We start from the raw sequence: 17,747 nt of genomic DNA, 5'->3' as shown, positions 1-17,747 counted from the left end.
ATAATATAATTTAATAATTAAAGATTGCAAACAGAATAATATATTCACATATTTATATTTATTATATTATATCTGCACATATTCATATTGATGAGATAATTGTTTATTATATAAAATCATGTGCGTGATAATTAAATATTTTCTATGCAATCAAATTAATAAGGAATATAGTGATTTAACATGATTATATTCTAAATCTGTTGGTGAAAACGTTACGTGTAACAAATATATACAATTTAAGTTATTAAAATTTTATTTTTGTAAAATATCATTTACTTTGTAGAATACTTGAAAATATTACAATTCTATTTCTTAATAATAAATTAATTAAATTTAATAAAGGAAATAAAACATTTTATCGTGTTCTGATATTGGACTTATTAACCATAGCGTGTAATTAAATATTATAGGTCTACGCTTATTGTGATAAAGCTCTTTGATTGTTAATTGACTGAAATATAACCTAAGAGCTTTGGACATTCACATTCCACAGTAATCAAAGAGTTAGGATTATCAATTTTCTTGAAGGTAACGTATTGATAGTTTGTTCATTACTTGTCATAATGCAAATACAATTTGACTTTATCACTTTATAATTATTAAAAATCGTTTTAGAGTGAATCTTATGTAACAAGCTTTTTTTGGTTTTCTTCGGAATTTTTTATAAAGAACTCATAAATGTTTTGTATATGTATAAAAAATTTTATTTTAAAAAAGGTAAAAAAAGTTGTTAAGTCCGCGTCAAAAACTATATCTGCAAAATCTTACAGAATCTTAAAACATATCTGAAAAATAATGTATTTAAAATATATAATAACATTAAAAACTTGCAATAACAAAAATATAAACATTAAAGACTTGCGACAAAAAAAATTAATTTAAAAACTTAGCATTGCTAATGTCATTATTGCATATTACTTCAATTAAAATTTCAATTGTATAGTTTAATACAACAATTACAATTGTTAAATTGTTGTTTAGCTTAGCAGTGCTAAGTTTTTAACTTAAATTTTTTTAATTTTTTCGCAAGTTTTTTATGTTTTTTTATTTTTTCTTGTCGCAAGTTTGTAATGTTTATATCTTTTTTGTCCCAAGTTTTAATGTCAGTATGTATTTTAAATTCATTATTTTTATAAGAAATTAAAACAACTATTTTGTGCAACTTTTTTAAATTAAAATATTTTAATAAGGTTTTATTTATGCTTAGCGCAATTTTTAGATATGTTTTAAGATTCTGTAAGATTTTGGAGATATAGTTTTTGACGCGGACTTAACAACTTTTTTTACCTTTTTTAAAATAAAATTTTTTATACATATACAAAACATTTATGAGTTCTTTATAAAAAATTCCGAAGAAAACCAAAAAAAGCTTGTTACATAAGATTCACTCTAAAACGATTTTTAATAATTATAAAGTGATAAAGTCAAATTGTATTTGCATTATGACAAGTAATGAACAAACTATCAATACGTTACCTTCAAGAAAATTGATAATCCTAACTCTTTGATTACTGTGGAATGTGAATGTCCAAAGCTCTTAGGTTATATTTCAGTCAATTAACAATCAAAGAGCTTTATCACAATAAGCGTAGACCTATAATATTTAATTACACGCTATGGTTAATAAGTCCAATATCAGAACACGATAAAATGTTTTATTTCCTTTATTAAATTTAATTAATTTATTATTAAGAAATAGAATTGTAATATTTTCAAGTATTCTACAAAGTAAATGATATTTTACAAAAATAAAATTTTAATAACTTAAATTGTATATATTTGTTACACGTAACGTTTTCACCAACAGATTTAGAATATAATCATGTTAAATCATTATATTCCTTATTAATTTGATTACATAGAAAATATATTTAATTATCACGCACATGATTTTATATAATAAACAATTATCTCATCAATATGAATATGTGCAGATATAATATAATAAATATAAATATGTGAAGATATTATTCTGTTTGCAATTTTTAATTATTAAATTATATTATTTCCAAATTATATGCATAATAGATATGCAACAAAACTATTATTATTAACAATATATATTTGCAATCCAGATATTATATGAAACTATTCACACACAAGAAAAATAATATTTTGAAAAGTAATTGCTGGTGTACGATTACATTTTTGTTTAATTGGCAAACAAATATTTAATAAAATTTATTAATTTAAAAAAAGGAAAAAGAAAAATGAATCTTTTCAATATAAAAAAAATATAAATATATAAATAAATACATAATAACAAAATATATACATTCTAAGCATTTAAATAATAATACAATTTTAAAACAAGACCATTTATATAAATATTTATATACAACGTATTCTAATTATGTTATTCAATATTTTCCAATATTTCTCTCTAATAATTTATTTATAATAAATAAACACAATTTGAATGTAATATGTAAAAACATTGTGAAACGGTTACCTAATTGAATGCAGAAATGTTCTCCAGAAGGAAACTGTATGGTTACACTTCGTTGTATTACCAAACTTCCTGCAATATTTACATTTGATTAATAATTTTGAATTATAATATATATTGTATATATGTACAACACATTTTATTATAACATATTATACATTTATTATTTTAGAACAAATGAAAAAAAATTCGAGAAATATATATTAACATTAAATATAATTAAATTAAATATAATAAAATGTATAATGAATTGAAAATGTTCTGAATAAAAATATGGTTTAAAAAACGTAAATTATTTATTATTTATATTGTAACTATTACGTACAATAACTTTGCTAGAACCAAGGAAAAGATATATATTATTTAAATTCAGTCATATTAATATCATCAATCAAACATCTTCGATTAAAATTTAAATTGTATTAATCGTTACACATTGTTAATTAATCGAAATAAAGAAATTATATCGATTTTTTTAAGTCAATCATTAATGGAAGAGATTCGCATTAAATTTGCTATATTTAATCGTCAATTAAATATTTTTTAATTGTTTCTGCTCAAATCAATTGTCAATTGAATTGTCTTCGATTGAATCTGTTTGTTTCAATCGTCAATTAAAGTACTTCTAATTAAAATTAACTCATATTAATCGTTAATTAAAAAACTTTTAATTAAATTAGCTTGTATTAATTGTTAATCGATCGTTGTCCGATTAATTTCGTTTATATCAATTGTCAATTAAATAATCTTTAATTGACTTCGATCATATTAATTGTTAATTAAACGATCTTCGATTAATCTAGCTTATATCAATCGTCATTGTAACGAAATCTAATTAATCTTTCTAAAATTAATCGTCAATTAAAAAAATTTTAATTAAATCTGTTCATATCATTTGTTCAATTATAAAAAATTTAATTGATATTTTGCCATCTCTGATACCCAGTAAACACGAAGGGATCATTTACGAAACAATTACATAATAATCTATATATGTATATGTTATGTTATAGATCGGCGAAACAAAACAATGACGTATCATTTATGTCAATAACGTAATGAATTTGTTATGCAATTTTGGTGTTACTTTGTTATGTAACATTTATGTATTTTGGTTAATATAAATGTGTATACTCTAAAAGTTTCGTAAATACTACGTAATTTTAATGACATAATTGTAACGTTATGTTAAATATGTAACATTAATATTATTTTGTTGATATCTATGTATATATTCTGTAAGAACCTTATTATAACTATTATATATAATTATAATATTTTGGTTAATATAAATGTGTATACTTTAAAAGTTTCGTAAATACTACGTAATTTTAATGACATAATTGTAACGTTACGTTAAATATGTAACATTAATATTATTTTGTTGATATCAATGTATATATTCTGTAAAAACCTTATTATATAACTATTATATATAATTATAATAACGAAATTACGATGTCACATTAAATAAAAAAAATATCGCAATTTTGTTATTATACTGTATGTAATGATTATAATAAAGTTTTTACAGAATGTATACATTGATGTCAACAAAATAATGTTACGTATTTAATATAACGTTGCAATTAGTTATTAGAATTATGTAGCATTTACGAAACTTTTAGGATATACACATTTACATTAACCAAAATATATAAATGTTACGTATTTAACATAACGTTACAATTATGTCATTAAAATTACGTAGTATTTACGAAACTTTTAGAGTATATACATTTACATTAACCAAAATACATAAACGTTACGTATTTAACATAACGTTACAATTATGTCATTAAAATTACGTAGTATTTACGAAACTTTTAGAGTATACACATTTACATTAACCATAATACATAAATACATATATAATAAAGTAACGCCAAAATTACATAACAATTTTATATAACAATTATAGATTCATTACGTTATTGACATAAACGATACGTCACAGTTATGCAATAATTGCTAATTTCTTCTTTAACCGTTACGCGGTGTACGATTCTCTATTTATCTCGCATTCAAATTTCAGTCAGGAAAGTTTAAAGTTGATGAAATTGACGGTAACATCTGTGTTAATATAGAATTAAATTTTCTCATGTTGAGATCATGTCACAAAGAATAATGAGATTATCATAATGATAAGTATCAATTAATTATTAAATTTAATAAACATTTAAATTATATATTGATTAAAAAATAAATATTACATTTACTATCTCATTAACTAATTTTTCATATTTATCTAACTCATTTATTTTTTAATCAATATATAATTTAAATGTTTATTAAATTTAATAAACATTTAAATTATATATTGATTAAAAAATAAATATTATATATATTTATATATATAAATAATTAATAATTAAGAAATATTTTCTTAAATATTATAATAATTATTAATATATAATATATTAAAATTTATTAATAATTAATACTCTATTTCTCTATATATAAATATTTTATTATTTTAATAAATAATTAATTATTAATTAAATAAATGATTTATAATAAATTTATAATAGTTATTAAATATATTCTAATTAATAAAATATTTATATATTTTATATAAATATTAACCTTATATTATTATAACATTTTATTATAACATATTATACATTTATTATTTTATACCATACCTAGATATACCTAAATATACCATATTATCTAATTACTAAAATAATTTCTTTTTTAATTACAGTTTACAGAGGAAGACGCGCCGGAGTTCGCGTCCAAGAGGAGCGCTTTATGCGCTTCCTCATGAAACTGTCCTCGCCGAATTATTATTGGGGCAACAGGCCGAGGAGGGGCGGACGAGAAGGCGGACGAGGACGGGGACGGCGAAACGCCTAATAGCATATACATACATTATATATACATAAATAAATATACATATATATACATTCTTCATTTTATTTAAATAAAAACCCTATCAAGAGACACGGTAGTGTAACGCGACCAGGTAAGGGCATAGCCGAGACACCGTATATCTTAACGCGAGTCGGACATTTGAGTCTTTATAATATTTTGAATCCTCAATAACGGCAGAAGCAATCGAGTTTATACTAGACTTAATCGATACACGTATTCACACGTATACAACACATGCGCACACATATATCACACGTACACAACACATGCAAAATGCATGTAGTGGTAATTTTGTCCATCTCGCACGTTTTACAACAGACGGCGTTAGTAGTGCTCCGCGATATTGGCAGCGTGCGGGGTTATGTAAAAAAAATAATAAATATTGACGTGCGGGGTATAAAATAAATATTGATACGTTATAAATATAAATTTAACATATATAAGATAGGCAATAAGAGCCAAATCGCGGATGACAGTGCGTTATTCTAAACGAAACTAAATTTTTTCGTTAGAATTAAATACCTGTGCACAAGGCACCAAATTTTTACTTGGACACGGCCAAGATATAAAATTGGAATAATCTCTACAAGAGATTTTTAATTCCATGTATCCCCTATTCCCCCTAAAGAAATAAAGTGCGAGAGAAAAATATAGATCCGAAAGTCGCAGAATCGGGAATCGAACCCGAGACCTTTCGCTTGCCGGGCGACTGCTCTTCCAACTGAGCTATTCAGATCCTTTCGATTCTATATTTTTCTCTGTTATATATATTAATGTTGGTAAATAAACGCCTTTAAGCCAGCGTGTATAAATTAAGAGTTTAACTAGGCTCTGTAATATATAAATATAAATTTAACATATATAAGATAGGCAATAAGAGCCAAATCGCGGATGACAGTGCGTTATTCTAAACGAAACTAAATTTTTTCGTTAGAATTAAATACCTGTGCACAAGGCACCAAATTTTTACTTGGACACGGCCAAGATATAAAATTGGAATAATCTCTACAAGAGATTTTTAATTCCATGTATCCCCTATTCCCCCTAAAGAAATAAAGTGCGAGAGAAAAATATAGATCCGAAAGTCGCAGAATCGGGAATCGAACCCGAGACCTTTCGCTTGCCGGGCGACTGCTCTTCCAACTGAGCTATTCAGATCCTTTCGATTCTATATTTTTCTCTGTTATATATATTAATGTTGGTAAATAAACGCCTTTAAGCCAGCGTGTATAAATTAAGAGTTTAACTAGGCTCTGTAATATATAAATATAAATTTAACATATATAAGATAGGCAATAAGAGCCAAATCGCGGATGACAGTGCGTTATTCTAAACGAAACTAAATTTTTTCGTTAGAATTAAATACCTGTGCACAAGGCACCAAATTTTTACTTGGACACGGCCAAGATATAAAATTGGAATAATCTCTACAAGAGATTTTTAATTCCATGTATCCCCTATTCCCCCTAAAGAAATAAAGTGCGAGAGAAAAATATAGATCCGAAAGTCGCAGAATCGGGAATCGAACCCGAGACCTTTCGCTTGCCGGGCGACTGCTCTTCCAACTGAGCTATTCAGATCCTTTCGATTCTATATTTTTCTCTGTTATATATATTAATGTTGGTAAATAAACGCCTTTAAGCCAGCGTGTATAAATTAAGAGTTTAACTAGGCTCTGTAATATATAAATATAAATTTAGAAAGGTCTCGGGTTCGATTCCCGATTCTGCGACTTTCGGATCTATATTTTTCTCTCGCACTTTATTTCTTTAGGGGGAATAGGGGATACATGGAATTAAAAATCTCTTGTAGAGATTATTCCAATTTTATATCTTGGCCGTGTCCAAGTAACAATTTGGTGCCTTGTGCACAGGTATTTAATTCTAACGAAAAAATTTAGTTTCGTTTAGAATAACGCACTGTCATCCGCGATTTGGCTCTTATTGCCTATCTTATATATGTTAAATTTATATTTATATATTACAGAGCCTAGTTAAACTCTTAATTTATACACGCTGGCTTAAAGGCGTTTATTTACCAACATTAATATATATAACAGAGAAAAATATAGAATCGAAAGGATCTGAATAGCTCAGTTGGAAAAGCAGTCGCCCGGCAAGCGAAAGGTCTCGGGTTCGATTCCCGATTCTGCGACTTTCGGATCTATATTTTTCTCTCGCACTTTATTTCTTTAGGGGGAATAGGGGATACATGGAATTAAAAATCTCTTGTAGAGATTATTCCAATTTTATATCTTGGCCGTGTCCAAGTAAAAATTTGGTGCCTTGTGCACAGGTATTTAATTCTAACGAAAAAATTTAGTTTCGTTTAGAATAACGCACTGTCATCCGCGATTTGGCTCTTATTGCCTATCTTATATATGTTAAATTTATATTTATATATTACAGAGCCTAGTTAAACTCTTAATTTATACACGCTGGCTTAAAGGCGTTTATTTACCAACATTAATATATATAACAGAGAAAAATATAGAATCGAAAGGATCTGAATAGCTCAGTTGGAAGAGCAGTCGCCCGGCAAGCGAAAGGTCTCGGGTTCGATTCCCGATTCTGCGACTTTCGGATCTATATTTTTCTCTCGCACTTTATTTCTTTAGGGGGAATAGGGGATACATGGAATTAAAAATCTCTTGTAGAGATTATTCCAATTTTATATCTTGGCCGTGTCCAAGTAAAAATTTGGTGCCTTGTGCACAGGTATTTAATTCTAACGAAAAAATTTAGTTTCGTTTAGAATAACGCACTGTCATCCGCGATTTGGCTCTTATTGCCTATCTTATATATGTTAAATTTATATTTATATATTACAGAGCCTAGTTAAACTCTTAATTTATACACGCTGGCTTAAAGGCGTTTATTTACCAACATTAATATATATAACAGAGAAAAATATAGAATCGAAAGGATCTGAATAGCTCAGTTGGAAGAGCAGTCGCCCGGCAAGCGAAAGGTCTCGGGTTCGATTCCCGATTCTGCGACTTTCGGATCTATATTTTTCTCTCGCACTTTATTTCTTTAGGGGGAATAGGGGATACATGGAATTAAAAATCTCTTGTAGAGATTATTCCAATTTTATATCTTGGCCGTGTCCAAGTAAAAATTTGGTGCCTTGTGCACAGGTATTTAATTCTAACGAAAAAATTTAGTTTCGTTTAGAATAACGCACTGTCATCCGCGATTTGGCTCTTATTGCCTATCTTATATATGTTAAATTTATATTTATATATTACAGAGCCTAGTTAAACTCTTAATTGATACGTTATCATTTTAAACTATTTCTTTTATAAAAATAATTACTTTCTTGCTACACTACCATCCTACTATTCCTTTTTTTATAAGTACCTGCATAATTATTGATGTAAAATAAGGAAGCGATCTTTACCAATAATAATTATTTATATACTTATGAAAGATGTAGTACAATGGTAGCGTTGCAGAAAATTATTATGAAAAAATAGTATAAATAAAATGATAACGTAACATAATAAAAGTATTTAATAAATATCAAAAAGTTGCAAATATCATTATATAAATATATATTTATAAAAGAATATGTTTATGATATACTAAACATGTGATATGCAATACTGCATATATGTAATTATATATAATATAAAAAAATATATCACATAATATACGAATACATCAGAATATTTAAAGTCTTCAAAGTGATGATAGTTCACATGATGTCAGATTTACTAAATGTTGACTTTGAACGAGATGTATATCAATTTATTGTAAGTAATGCAAAAAAACTTGAAGAGTTTATTTTTGACCAGCAGTTTTTCTCATTGAAATATTAATTCTTATATTTAGAGTAAAGCAAAAAAACTTGAAGAGTTTATTTTTGACCAGCAGTTTTTCTCATTGAAATATTAATTCTTATATTTAGAAATGTATGTAGAAGTTATAATATGCTCTATTACACATTTAAGGAGGCATATATAAATTATCAATTTTGATATTTTGACATGTTATGTAACAAGAGAAACATGATTATTCTTCATTAATAATATCAGAGGAGGCCACTTTTATATTCTACTTAATTTGTAGTTTCTTATTACTACTAAAATAAATGTACTTTTAATAAGAGTAAATAAAAAAAGCGATTTATAAATCATTGTCCGAAAAAAGATGTATAAGCTATGTCAAAGCTGATCTAAAATTTTTATGAAATCAGCTATAAATATTTTAGAAAGAAAATTAAATAATATAAAATTATGTTACTCAAAGAAATGTTTTGTGTGTACACACCGATAAAGTTAAAAAAAAAAGTAAAATTATTTGATACAGCAAAAATTGGAAAATTTATCTGCTCTAAAATGCAAGATGCCAAGTCAAAAATTAAAATTTAAAAACTTATGCAAATTTAAAATTAATATAAAATAAAAAGAAATAATAAAATTTTAGTTAAAAAAACTGGGCGCGCTGCTAAATAATATTCTAATGATATTAAAATTAAATTGTTACTTTTAAACTCATTGCAATTAAAAGGGGGGAGAAAGAATGAAAGAGGGTTAGAGAGGACGAAAGAAAGTGAAAGAGGACGAAAGAGGGTGAGAGGGAATGAAAGAGGGTGAAAGACGACGAAACAGGGTGAAAGAGGGTGAGAGGGAATGAAAAAGGGTGAGAGAGGACGAAAGAGGGTGAAAGAGGACGAAAGAGGGCGAAAGAGGGTGAAAGAGGACGAAAAAGGGTGAAAGAGGACGAAAGAGGGTGAGAAAGGACGTACGAGGGTGAAAAGAGGTGAGAGAGAGTGAGAGAGGACGAAAGAGGGTGAAAGAGAATAAAAGAGGGTGAGAGGACGAAGGAGAGTGAAAGAGGACGAAAGAGGGTGAAAGAGAATGAAATAGGGTGAAAAAAAATGAAAGAGAGTGAGAGAAGACAAAGGAGAGTGAAAGAGGACGAAAGAGGGTGAAAGAGGTCGAAAAAGGGTGAGAGAGGACGAAGAGGTGAAGAGTGACGAAAGAGGGTGAAAGAGGGCGAAAGAGGGTAGAGAGGGAATGAAAGAGGGTGAGACAGAATGAAAGAGGGTGAGACAGAATGAAAGAGGGTGAGAGAGGACGAAGGAGAGTGAAAAGAGGACGAAAGAGGGTGAAAGAGAATGAAATAGGGTGAAAAAAAATGAAAGAGAGTGAGAGAAGACAAAGGAGAGTGAAAGAGGACGAAAGAGGGTGAAAGAGGTCGAAAAAGGGTGAGAGAGGACGAAAGAGGACGAAAGAGGGTGAAAGAAGGCGAAATAGGGTGAAAGAGGACGAAAGAGGGTGAGAGAGGACGAAAGAGGGTGAAAGAGGGTGAGAGGACGAAAGAGGACGAAAGAGGGTGAAAGAGGGCGAAAGAGGGTGAAAGAGGACGAAAGAGAGTGAAAGAGGATGAAAGAGTGAGAGAGAATGAAAGAGGGTGAGAGAGGACGAAAGAGGGTGAAAGAGGCGAAAGATGGTGAAAAAGGACGAAAGAGGGTGAAAGAGGACGAAAGAGGGTGAGAGAGGACGAAAGAGGGTGAAAGAGGACGAAAGAGGGTGAGAGGACGAAAGAGGGTGAAAGAGGGCGAAAGAGGGTGAAAGAGGACGAAAGAGAGTGAAAGAGGATGAAAGAGTGAGAGAGAATGAAAGAGGGTGAGAGAGGACGAAAGAGGGTGAAAGAGGCGACAGATGGTGAAAAAGGACGAAAGAGGACGAAAGAGGACGAAGGAGGGTGAAAGAGGATGAAAGAGGGTGAAAGAGGCGAAAGATGGTGAAAGAGGACGAAAGAGGGTGAAAGAGGGTGAAAGAGGACAACAGAGGGTGAGAGAGAACAAAAAAACTGAAAAAATAGGACGAAAGAGGGTGAGTTAGGGCGAAAGAGGGGTGGGAGTGGGGGTGGGGGCGGGATGTGGGAGGGAAAGGGGTGGGTGGAAGTTGAGGGAGGTGTGAGTGAAAGGTGAGAAGAGATTTATATATATATATAATCCTGATGACGTCAGCGGACGCGGACAGAGAAGAAGAAGAAGAAGAAGAAGAAGAAGAAGAAGAAGACGACGTTTCTTAATTTTTCATGAAAAACGTCACTTTTTGACCGCTTGTATCTCCGGAACGGCTTGACCGATTTTATTTTTTCTTGGCTCAAATTACTCGTGGCGATGCCGCCTTTCAGGTTATATTACGTGCAATTCAAAATTTTTTATATATTAGTAGTTCTACACTCCCAAAAAATGGACTTTGATGGTGCAGGATAAGGAGACTTGTAGTGTCTTTTAAGGTCTTTTAGGGTTTGAACATGGCCGGAGACACTACCGCGTCTCCTGATATATATATATATATATATATATATATAGGGTGTCCGGTAATTGTCGCCTCAACCATCATGTGCAGATAAAGTGAATTAAACCGAATAGGAAAGTCCTCTACCGTTTTGCGATTTTCGCAATAATTATTGAGTTATTAAGTAAAAAAGATCGGCCAATCCACGCGAATAGAAGCGCGCGACGAGAAGAGACGTCCTACTGTAACACGATACACGGCGCGCCGCAAAGCGGAAGGAGCGAATGATATGGAACGCCGTTTTGCTATTTATTCAATATAGCAAAAGTCTAAAGAAAAAATTATTTAATAGTAATATGGCTCACCGTATAGGTGTAAAAATTGCTACTTACACAAATTCGACTTAAACTTTAAACAATAAATAATACAAATTTTATTAAAATATTTTTAATGTGTAAATAATCTAGTTTTATTTTTATTAATACTTCGACATAAAAAAGTAACTACTAATATAACGTAAATATTTACTAAATAAAAAAATTTTTTACGATATTTTATTTTAGCATTTCAGAAGCAAATGTAAAAATAAGTTTCTGAGAATATCTTAATATATTGCAACGTTTTTTATATTATTAATTTTTGCAATACGTAGAGCATTGCAAAAAATTGATAATTGCAATAATTGTAGATATTGGCATATAAAATCCTTTTGTATTGCAAAAATTGTTTATTTTTTTCAATCATTAAAGTATTACAAAAATTAACTATTTTTTACATTTGTCATTTCATTGTAAAAATTAATTTTATTAAATATCAGTATTTTTTGAAATTATCGCTATAATGTAAAAAAAATACTACTTTTATACAATCATCGTTGAATTGAATAAATATTTTACGCAACAGTCGTGTATTGCTTAAATTGTGGTATCACTGTTACAATAAATAAGTTCCCTAGGCTTTAGTTGGTATCACTGTTGCAATAAATAAGTTCCCTAGGCATTAGTTGGCTACACTAGTCAGCGTTGGCGGGATTGTTATACATATGTATATATACATATATATATATATATATATATATATATATATTTATTTATAACCTTTTTCCTTCTTCGCACATGTGTCAAAGTGTCAACACAGTCTTCTCTCTGTCAACATACACGTTTATAGTTTACTTAATTTGTAAACAAAAATGAATAGAAATTTAAATGACGTTCTTCTTATTATTGAGAGTATCAGATTGATTGAAAATGAGGAGTTTTCTGCAGCTGCACAAATAATTTTGGAAGGCAGAAACAACTTGCTAAGAATTCGTAATGTGATAAGTGATGATACATTCAATACTCTAAATAATAGTTGCGATAATTTAAAACAAATATGTGATAACTGCAATCAAAATATCAATAACAGCAGCAGATCTTATGTTGCGCCAAGATTAAATAATTTAGGTAAGTTTAGTACTTAAAATAATAATAGTATTAATATAATAGCATTCTTATATATAAACATTGTTTTCTAGGTAGAGGAAGATCCAAAGTCCATATAACTAGAGAACAGTTAGAATTTTTAATACAAGAAAATTATACTGCAAAAGAAATGGCTAAGCATTTCGGTTGTTCTACAAAGCTAGTATATAAAAAATGTTATTCATTCGGTATTAAAATACGAAATAAGTATTATAATGGTAGTGACGCAGAATTGAATCGGGAGATTTCGGATTTACATGCTCAATATCCTAATAGCGGGAGTAATGTATGTTTTTGTTTACAGTTTTAAACTTTTAATTTTAAACTATTTTACGATAGTATTTTACTATTTTGAGCAGATGATAACAGCTTACTTAAAAGTTAAAGGAAAAATAATTCAAAGGCAAAGGGTTAGAAGGATATTAGCCGAAATTGATCCTATTGGTACTGCTTGTAGATGGAGTAATGCGATACATCGCAGAACATATAAAGTGCCAACACCCAATTCTTTAAGGCATATTGATGCGAATTTAAAGCTGATACGGTATAAAAAAACTTGAAACAGTTTGTATTAAAAACTTAATTTTGTTGCTTAAAATTTTATTTCATTTAGATGGCGATTTGCTATTCATGGATGTATAGACGGATATTCACGATTAATTATATACTTAAAGTGCACTACTTCAATGACAGCCAGCACAGTAATTCCATTTTTTGCTACCGGCGCAGTACAATATGGCTTACCATCCAGAGTAAGATCAGATTTTGGATATGAAAACTTATTTGTTGCAATGGTTATGAATGCTATTCATGGACTAAACAGAGGAAGTCATTTGACGGGTCGTTCGGTGCATAATCGTAAAACGTATAGAGAGATTATGGGTAGACGTATATAAAGAAGTGGGCGATTTTTTTCATAATGAATTTACTATGTTAGAAGAAGATAGATTATTAGATATTAATAACGAAAAACATATATTTGCATTACAAGTTTATTTAACATATATAAATAAAAAATTGGATGATTTTACACAAGCGTGGAATTTTCATAAGTTAAGAACGGAACGAAATAGAACTCCTAGGCAACTTTGGTTGTCTGGTATGCTAAAAAATGTCAATAGTGAACATACTGCTGTCCGTGAAATTTTTCAGAACCAACCTCACTTATACAATAGAGTTATTGATGCTTTTGGAATAGATGACTTAGATATTGTGATTATTAATCATGATGAAGAAAGCAATTCTAATTTAACTGTTCAATTAGAATTTAGTGAAGAGCGAATGAATTATATAATTAATATATTAAATGATATGATTATAAGTCTAAGTATTTGCAAATAGTAACATATTTAAATACTTATACGTTTTTTTTTTTTTTGCTTAAATGATGCTTTAAGATCTTAGAATAAGAAAAAAAAGGTTTTATAACAGATACAAATTCCTAAGTGTCATTTTTGGAAGTTCAAAGCATCTTACCTTTCGGTAAGATTTGAAGCGTTTGCGAAGGGATCCTTCTGAGAATAATAAACGGATTAGTTACGCACAGTTCAGCTTGAGTAAGATTTTCTTAGGTTCCTAGTGAACGTGTAGATGGCATTAGTAATATAATAGAGCAAATGTGTTAGTATAGGGTCAGTACAGCCGTTGGAACGATACAGTGTACACGACATTTTTATCTCTCTTACATTTTCGGATACAAAATCTGTATATCGATTATACGCTTGATAAAATTAGTGATTGCTGGTACAATGAGTGGAAGAGTACCACAGAGTCGTAAAAGTACGAGAGGTAGTAAGAGCTATGAGTATAGATCGAAGATATCAGGCAAGAGACCGTTGAATCGATTTGAAATGGAGGCTCCGCCTCCAGAGAGCGTCGGTACTTCTGATAGAAACTGAGGAGATCTGAAGAGTCATATAACGAAATTAAAGTGAATGAAACTTTGGCTACCGTTTACTAAATTTTATTGCGGTTTTTACTGCACTTTCTGAATCTGTTGTGTGTAAACGTGCCATTCTAAAGTGACATTTAGCGAAAGCAGCAAACGAGCTTGGGATTCAAATCGTTCTTTCTTGTGAGAACTGCCGACGACATTTTTCATCCGAATTGTCCTTTTATTGATATGCATTTGAAATAAATCGTAGAATGATTTTGCTATGCGATTATTGGTATTGGTCTTCATGGAATAGAAAAGTTTTGCGCCTTCATGGATCTTCCTCGACCAATTTTTTCATTCATTTTACGATAAACTCACGCGCACAATTTTACACGCAACTGAAACAGTTGCTAAAAAAGTATGCTTATGGCAGCTCAAGAAGAAAGGCTTTGTCTCTAGAAAAGGTCAAACAGATGGTTTTAACAGTGTCAGGCGATGGATCGTGGAGAAAAACGTGGCTTTTCATCACTGTTCGGATTGGTAAACTTAATTGGATGGTTCTCTGGAAAAATAATTGACATTGTTGTGAAGTCTAAGTATTGTAAAACTTGTGAGTTTTGGGAAAAAAAAGTTGACACTACAGAATACGAAGAATGGAAAACATCACACGCCAACGAATGTCAAGCGAATCACGAGGGATCAGCCGGCAAAATGGAAGTCGACGCAGTCATAGAAATGTTCCAACGCTCAGGAACAATGCATCAGGTGAAATACGTAAATTACATTGGAGATGGAGATTCCAAAACTTTTAAGGGTCTTTTGGAATCACAACAAGTAGAAAATTCATCAGTAAAGAAAAAGGACTGTATTGATCATGTTCAAAAACGAATGGGTACTCGCCTTCGCAAGTTGAAGAATGCCATGAAAGGACTTGGAGGAAAAGGCAAATTGACTGCTAAACTTATAGATGAATTGTCTGTTATTTCGGATTAGCTATCCGTCGTAATCATAATTCAATTGAAAATATGAGGCGAGAGATCTGGGCGACCCTTTATCATAATTATCCACAGACGAAAAGCCACAGCACGATAATGCCCGCCCGGTAAAGATTCGTGGTTGCAAGTGGCAACTGGCGAAAGCCACTAATAATTAGCTGAATTTAAGCATAAGCCAGCTCTTCCTCAAATGGTTTTTGATGCTATTAAGCCCAATCTATGAAGAATTAAGTAGTGACGATCTTCTTAAACGTTGTTTAGGTGGCTACACCCAAAACAGTAACGAAAGTTACAACGCTTTGATTTGGTCAATGGCTCCAAAATCAGTTTCCAGCGGCAAAATTATTATCGATACAGCAGTAATATTGCGTTTGTACATACAATGATGGATATTCCAACCTTATGAAGATTATGGGAGAATTAAGCATAACAAGTGGACCGAACTGCTACAATTATTGCCTCGAGACTGCCGCGCGACGCATCAAACTTTCGGAGGCGTCGTTGACAGATGCTGCAAAAGAGGCTCGATCATCACTAAATCGACCAAGAAGGACCAGAGGAGAAGAACATTAATGAGGAAGGTCAATTATATGGTGCAGGCATCGCAGATTAAAGGTAAACGAAAAATTTCTATCGCTGATTGTTACATAAAACTTTAACGCGTTTTCTTCGAAATCACTTTTTTCAAACTGGGCGACCTCATAACTCCCACAAATCTTGACCGATTTACTTCAAATTTAAACTGTAGCTTCTAAGATACATTTGTCAGCGAACTACGTACGGATTTACGTTTCGTTGTAAACTTTTTTTTTACAAACAATTTGTGCAAAATTTTTCGTCAAAAAATGAAAACTTGTTCCTTCAAACTTGTGTCATTTTTACCAAAAACAATTATTTTTTAATTTCCGTACGTAGTTCGCTAGCTAATGATATAAAGAATTAAAAAAATTTGGTTTTTTGTTCTAGAGCAAAAATTGGAGCAGCTAGTAGGTCCGCCCGTAAGGCACTGTCCGAAACGAGTGGTCATCGTTTGCCAGAGCTCTGTCACTAAATGAAATAATTAATTAAATAAAACAATTATATTAAATACTTCTTTCCACATATACATATAAGTTTTTAAGTAATAAAATTAAAATTTTTTCTTTTTTACATATATTGTATGATTATAACAAGCTGAAGATACATATGTAGTGTTAAAATTATAGTTAAACTTATAGTATAAACTCAATATTATAAGAGATTATATATAAACTTATGTGATGTATGTATTAAAAAATTATAGTAATATAAACTTAATATTGTAAACTAGTTTCAAATAATATCTAAAAATTCTTGTATTAAATATTTTATAAGTTTTTAAAAATAAAATTTGAGTTTGAATATTATTCAATTCTTCTGAAATTGTTTTTAGAATAGTTGCAACTTTATCTGGATTAGCAACCTCTCTTAAATAGAAAATGCACTTCAGAATTAAATTTTGTTCAACTCTTCTAACAGTTACAACTTTATCTGAACTAGCAACTTGTTCTTTAAAACACAAAAATCATTTTCGAATGTATTAAATTTATAAAATATGTTTCACATAATATATATATACATAATATATAATAGGTTTCTATCTTGAAAATGTATAATATATACAACGTGAAATAAAATGTGATTTATTTAAATAATAATAAAAATAAATAATAATTTGAACGATGTTCTTTTCATTATTGACAGAATAAAGACCCAACTCAACTCATTTTTATCGATAAATGTTCTTTTAAGCAAATTTATATTTATATGTATGTTTTATATAGTATCATATGCTTAAAACCCCCTTTAT

At 29.7% G+C, this 17,747-nt stretch overlaps 1 protein-coding gene across 1 annotated transcript; it reads left to right on the top strand.

Annotated features, from left to right (window-relative positions):
- Positions 1 to 12,667: 12,667 nt before the first annotated feature.
- Positions 12,668 to 13,968, top strand: LOC114945480 (uncharacterized). The gene is made up of 4 exons (XM_085488423.1): positions 12,668 to 13,030; positions 13,102 to 13,334; positions 13,408 to 13,592; positions 13,662 to 13,968. The coding sequence occupies exons 1-4, from the start codon at positions 12,775 to 12,777 to the stop codon at positions 13,942 to 13,944; spliced, it is 957 nt and encodes a 318-aa protein (XP_085344549.1). The 5' UTR covers positions 12,668 to 12,774; the 3' UTR covers positions 13,945 to 13,968.
- Positions 13,969 to 17,747: the final 3,779 nt, after the last annotated feature.

This window comes from Nylanderia fulva, unplaced genomic scaffold (genome assembly GCF_048542155.1).
Source record: "Nylanderia fulva isolate GAGA-0341 unplaced genomic scaffold, ASM4854215v1 Scaffold698, whole genome shotgun sequence".
Lineage (NCBI taxonomy): Eukaryota > Metazoa > Arthropoda > Insecta > Hymenoptera > Formicidae > Nylanderia > Nylanderia fulva.
This window is presented reverse-complemented; position numbering and strand designations above follow the sequence as displayed.

What these genes read in the sequence shown, in the direction of transcription:
- LOC114945480 (XM_085488423.1), top strand. Translation starts at nt 12,775, where the DNA reads ATGAATAGAAATTTAAATGACGTTCTTCTTATTATTGAGAGTATCAGA. An exon ending in ATCCTAATAGCGGGAGTAAT is followed by an intron (nt 13,335 to 13,407) that starts GTATGTTTTTGT and finishes TATTTTGAGCAG; the next exon opens with ATGATAACAGCTTACTTAAA. An exon ending in GCGAATTTAAAGCTGATACG is followed by an intron (nt 13,593 to 13,661) that starts GTATAAAAAAAC and finishes TATTTCATTTAG; the next exon opens with ATGGCGATTTGCTATTCATG.